Source organism: Vicia villosa, unplaced genomic scaffold, assembly GCF_029867415.1.
Source record: "Vicia villosa cultivar HV-30 ecotype Madison, WI unplaced genomic scaffold, Vvil1.0 ctg.002184F_1_1, whole genome shotgun sequence".
NCBI lineage: Eukaryota > Viridiplantae > Streptophyta > Magnoliopsida > Fabales > Fabaceae > Vicia > Vicia villosa.
In genome coordinates this window covers 224960-230830 of record NW_026705861.1, presented here as the reverse complement: position 1 = coordinate 230830, position 5871 = coordinate 224960, and the positions used below count along the sequence as shown (strand labels likewise).

Below are 5871 nucleotides of genomic sequence, written 5' to 3'. Positions count from 1 at the left end.
ATACCACTATCAGCCACGGCATGCAGGGGGCTTTTATGGAGTGGTGGCACAAGGAGACGTCTTTTTTCCACTTTCCTGTTGGGGAGTTAACGATCACCTTGCACGATGCTCAGTGTCTGCTCCACCTGCCGATCAGAGGGAGGCTGCTGCATCATTCTCGGATACAGAGGGTCGGGGCGATTGAGTGGATGGTCGACTATATAGGTATGGACCCAAACATGGCTGATTATGAGTGTCGGGCGACGAGTGGGGTCCATATCCGATTCTCTAGCTTGAGAGAGCTGTATGAGAACCACTTGGTGGCGGCAGCAAAGTCCGAGCAAGAGGGTGACGGGCTTTTTACAGAGTATCACGTGCCTGGGCTCAGCGGTGCTGGTTCATGTTCTTGGTAGGCACTGCACTCTTTGTGGACAAAAGTGCAACCTACATCGACATGACATATCTCCGCTATTTTATGGACCTGACTACCATTACCTAGTGGAACTAGGGGGCAGCTATTCTGGTATACCTATACCAAAAGCTGAATGAAGCCTCCAACTGGAGGACCAATCAGTTGACTGGATCTTGCACACTCCTAACGGTACGTTTCTTTTTAATTCTTTCACATTTATTTATGGTTCATATTTATTTTTAACATATTATCATATTTGTGTTTCAGAGCTGGATCATCTCGTACTTCCCCCGCATCCACGGCTTTGTCATTGATCCTGCGTACATTGACACCATGCCCAGGGCCGCCCGATACATTCTCTAAAGGGGAAATAAAGCAGTGGGCCCATATCGCGGGTACCTCGGTCGCACTGCTCACGATGACATCCGTTGGACGTCGTTCACCGACTACCGTGTTGTTGTTCCATTCGACCGCATCGTGTTATACTCTAGATGGTTGGCATGCGGGTCCAACACCATGGTGAGGTATCTGCCGAAGCGGTGCATGAGACACTTTGGACGTGTGCAGATGATATCGAGGTCACCGTTTAAGGTTGTTCCCGACACAGTTACCCGAGTGGAGCTCACTGCTATATTTGAGGACTAGGCGCATCAATTGGTCCTAGATGAGTATCGGCGTATGGCGGCCACCCAGAAGTGACACTGTGTAGAGGGGTACGTGACATGGTTCTATCGGGTGTCACATCCTCTGATGACACCCGACGCTCCCGAAGTTCCTAGGCCAGCACACGAGGAGATCTTGGAGAACCAGCAGGGCGATGATGACCATGCCACTGGTCTCCTGCCGATATGCCAGCAGATAGAAATGCTTGTGCGGGATGCATTGGACCGAGGTATCATTGAGCACTGCGGTCCAGAGGCAATTGCCATCGTGGAGAGGATGGTCGGGATGTGGCTAGTGCAGTGGCATATACGAGACATAGGAGGTCCAAGAGAGCTAGGGTTAGACATACTCAGTAGCAGTTGCCTATTTATATTTTATTCTTGACTTTTTTGTATTCGGATTGTATTATTGACATTTACGTACACTATTTTTTGTATATATAATATTAGTATTTTATTCTAATTTGTGTGTTATATTTAGTTTATATCAAGTACTATTTACATTAAGCATTGTCGTTTATTTTAAAATACGAGACTAATTATTATTTAGAAAACAAAAAAAATAACTTCATGCATATTTCGGAGATACATCTCCAAAAATATCTAAAAATGTAATAATGGATGTTTTCGGAGATAAATCACCAAATTCTGAAAAAATTTAAAGAAGAAAAAAAAAAAGACTTCGAAGATGTATTTCCGAAGTTATGAGTATTTTGGAGTTTCAACTGGAGTTCTCCCCCGGAATCTATAAAGAAATTGTGTGGGGGTTAAAATTGAGAAAACCTTAGGTTTGTTTTCCCGTTCTTTGGCGCCAGAAATGCACATGAAATACACACTGACAACACGGTGAATAACGAAAGAAAACGATGATTAGTGTTTATGAAGGTGCATTAGGTGAAGAGGGTAAAGACGCGAGTTGAGGTAACAATTGATTCAATAAATTCCAAATCTGATGAGATTGAAACATGCAAAATTAAGCTTCATTTAGGTAATTACACACAATATTCAATTTGATCATTTGTTTCAGGTGTCCAAGGAAGGTTACAGTACAAATATGAAGAAGCAGATGATTTTAGGTATCTAAATATCCATCAACAACAATTTGCATAATTTGTTTCAGGTATCTCTTTTTAACGGGGGATTTTAGGTTTTTACCTATGTAGCATTGACACTTCCGAATAAATGTGTATCTGAAACCGACACTCACGCTTGTAATCATGTTTACTATATACATTTTTTCACTTTTTGATCAATTTAAACATCTTGAATCTAGCAATTTCCTTTTTTTATTTTCATTTTAATTCAATGCATTGTAATTTTTTCTTCAATTGTGAATATAAGTAACAAATTGTTATATTAATAAACTTTGAATAAGGAATTTTCACTCAAACGAATCAAGTACAATTGTATAGTCAAGGCATATCATATTGTATAAATAAATATCTCATCGAAAGAAATATAAAGGCACAACCTCAACCTCATGTCAAGCCTCAAAAACCATTGCAGAAAACAAATTAAAACAACTCTGCCCAGTGTTGAATAACAAAAAGGGCCAAAATTGTCAATCAAAATAAAGCAATTTTAGGTTGAAGTTAACACTTGGGTAGATCAGCCGGTGGTGGAAGCAGCTTCTGGTTTGGGAGCTTTCCATCCAACACAATCCATGCCATCCTAAGACCCCAGCTTGTATGTACTTCCAAGTGACAATGCATGAACCATACCCCTGCAGACAAATTTTGATAGTATGAATCAATGTTATCAATAGCGGTGCTATAGTGTACAGTATTTTAGTATAAATGATTGTCCAATAGAAGCTATAGCAATGCTTGAGCACCGCGTCCTTTCAGAATTTGAACAGACAGTTATTTTTTGTGATTTGCAATTGACAATATTGATATGAATGAAGTATGAACTAACCTGGATTATCTGCTAGGAATCTGATTGCAACCCACCCACCAGATGGTACACCAACTGTATTCCTTTCAACAGGATCAGCAAGATTGAAGTTTTTTGGGTCCTTACTTGGATTATAGTTACCAAATCCTTGTCCAACAACAAAGAAGTTAAATCCATGCAAGTGGAGAGGATGACTTTCAGCACCAAGAATGCTAGTGTCTTGCATCACAAGCTGCACGCTTGTGTTGAAAGGAAGCACCACAACCTTCGTTCCATTGCTCACCATCGTGTTGTTTGGTGGGGTGCCAGTATAATTGAACGGGTGCAAGGGGCTGGTTGGGAAATAAGGAGCGTAGACCCCCTTGGATTGTCCAGAGAAGTGGGATTGAAGAAGTGCGGTAGTTGGGAGTGTGAAAGATACGTTATTCACTGATGCTGCAAACATTGTTCCATTGGGTCCCTGACAAGTTTGGTTGCTAGTGCAGGGATTGGTACCAAGGCCTACTGTGAAGAAAAAGTGCTTATCTATTTTCTGGGGAACGTTAGCGGGAAATTTGGCACTGGCAAGGCTACGGAGTTTGTTGGCGAACTTTGTTGCAAAAGAAGTGTCATTAAGTGCTGGGAGAGTAGGTTTAAAGAGTGGAAGCTTTTTCACTGAAGCAACTGAGTTATGAGTATTAGATGGGATTTCATATTCCAAGATACCAGCAACAGTTGTGTTGTCAAAAGTTCCAAGGCCAGTGGCATATGGTCTAGCAGTCATTAAGAATGCTGCATTGGGATAGTGAGACTTGGTTTTAAGAAGAACATTAGTGGTCTGTCCAGGTGCAATAAGGATTGTGTTAGTCTCAAAAGGTTTTACATAAACTGCATCTGCTTCAACAACTGTGACAGTGTGATTTGCAATGCTGAAGAATAACTCGTCATTTAGTGCAGCGTTGATGAAACGTAGAAGGTAAGTCTTTCCAAGCTTCACCTTCAACTTGAATGTATCTATGAAGAATGATATTTTATAATGATTTAAAAGGTTTTACTTTGATGTGCATCAAAATTAATCTCTTTATTATTAGCATTTGATACCTTTTTTAGAGCAGTTATACAATGGGCCTGGAAGTCCATTAATTGTGTAGGCTTCAGAAACATTTGGTCCTCCCCCTGTTTGCAGGGCCTGTGCTATGATAGCCTCAGTATCTGCATTGAACCATTCTCCTAAAACCAAAATTCAAGACTATAATTAGCTTATGTAAATTTCAAATGAATAGTGCTAGAGGTCAATTGAGTTAGTAATTTCCTTACCAAATATGATAGGAACTTCCTTGTGGGGTTTTGCAAAAGGATATGGAACATTTTTCTTGGGAAGTATGATGAGTGGACCATAGACAGTTGATCTTAACCAAGATATATGAGCATGCCAAAAGAGTGTGCCTCTTTGTCCTTTGATTGTGTAATTGTAAACATAGCGTTGACCTGTTTGGATCGGGCATTGAGTCACATATGCTGGTCCATCAGCCCATCCTGATCGAAGTTGTCGAATTCCATGCCTATTTCAAAGATAGCCAAGTTCATGACACATTACTTTTATGCTACTAAGTTTAACAAATTCTTTTTAGCAATACAGTGTTCTTTACCAGTGAATAGAGATGTTATTTTGCACATTGTTAACAACCGTGATAAGAAGACGATCTCCTTCCCTAGCCACAATGCGAGGTCCTGGAAACTTACCATTCACCGTCACCATGCTCTTGTTGTGGCACAATCTTGTCACATTTTGGTACCTTATCTGATAAACAACCTCATGTTATTACAAGCAGAGGAGTAAAAGAAATAAAAACAACAATACGTATTACCGAAAAGTGTAATAATAGTTTCAAGAAAGTACATCAAAGTGGTAGCGTGTGGTAGTGCCAGCCACTGCAAGCTCAAACATACAAAAAACTATCAATGACAGAAAGAACACTGGGATTTTACGTGACGAAAAAACGGAAACAGCCATAGCGAGGGAAGATGCTTTTTATAACTTGCAACTGTTATGTTTTAGGTTGAACTGTGTTGATGGAATGTGACAAAAATGTTGGTCTATATATAGAAGAATGAAGAGCATTTGGTTGCTTGATTAGGTGATAAAAATATTGTGATTCAAATAGAAGCAGAACTGAACATTGTTGTCATTGAACAAGAATAGTAGTTAGAACAACTTTAGAGTGGTGTCAAAGACATCCAATTTAGTTTTATCTCCTTCTTATCTAAGTCAAAGTCATTAACAAAATTCTGTGGCTAATTTTCTATGATTGTTTTAGCTGTTAGCTAACATTTGTTGTTTGTTTGATACACTGTTGTGTATGCAGGAATGCATCTAATAGGAACTGATGTAGCTCTCTCAACAAATGTTCTTGTTGCCTAAGTAAGAAAATTCTATTCAATATGTCACTTCATAGCCAGATATTGTTGTCATTTTTATATTACCATTAAGTAGATAATTTGCACGAAAATATATAGTGAATTATATGAAGCACATACACACGAGTAACACGATACTGACACTAACACATTAATACTGTAATAATTTAAAAAAAAAAAAAATTATACATAATAATAATAAATGTCGGTGTTGGCTTTGGACACTGAAACTAACAAGGACACATATTTTTTCATAGGTGTTGGTGCGAGTCAAATTCAATTGAACCAGATAAATACAAAAGTATAGTTGTCATGTGTGCAACCGTGCATGGGAATATAAAACAAAAATCTGATCTATATCACTGTTTTAATTTGTTTAGTTGGTAATTTAGTTTGGTGAGATTGGTTACATCTTGATTAAGCATATTATAAGAAAAAAATTACTTCTTTTTCAACTTCCTAAAAAACTATTAAAATATTAACCACAATGAAGCTTTTACGACAAGGATTAAATCTATCCGTCTC

General features: G+C 38.8%; 1 protein-coding gene across 1 annotated transcript; it reads right to left on the bottom strand.

The window, feature by feature from the left end:
- Positions 1-2401: 2401 nt before the first annotated feature.
- On the bottom strand, positions 2402-5012 carry LOC131638119 (laccase-17-like). The gene is made up of 6 exons (XM_058908668.1): positions 4829-5012; positions 4578-4729; positions 4246-4490; positions 4030-4158; positions 2971-3942; positions 2402-2776 (listed from the first exon to the last, which is right to left on the bottom strand). The coding sequence occupies exons 1-6, from the start codon at positions 4940-4942 to the stop codon at positions 2646-2648; spliced, it is 1743 nt and encodes a 580-aa protein (XP_058764651.1). The 5' UTR covers positions 4943-5012; the 3' UTR covers positions 2402-2645.
- Between the last annotated feature and the right edge of the window lie 859 nt (positions 5013-5871).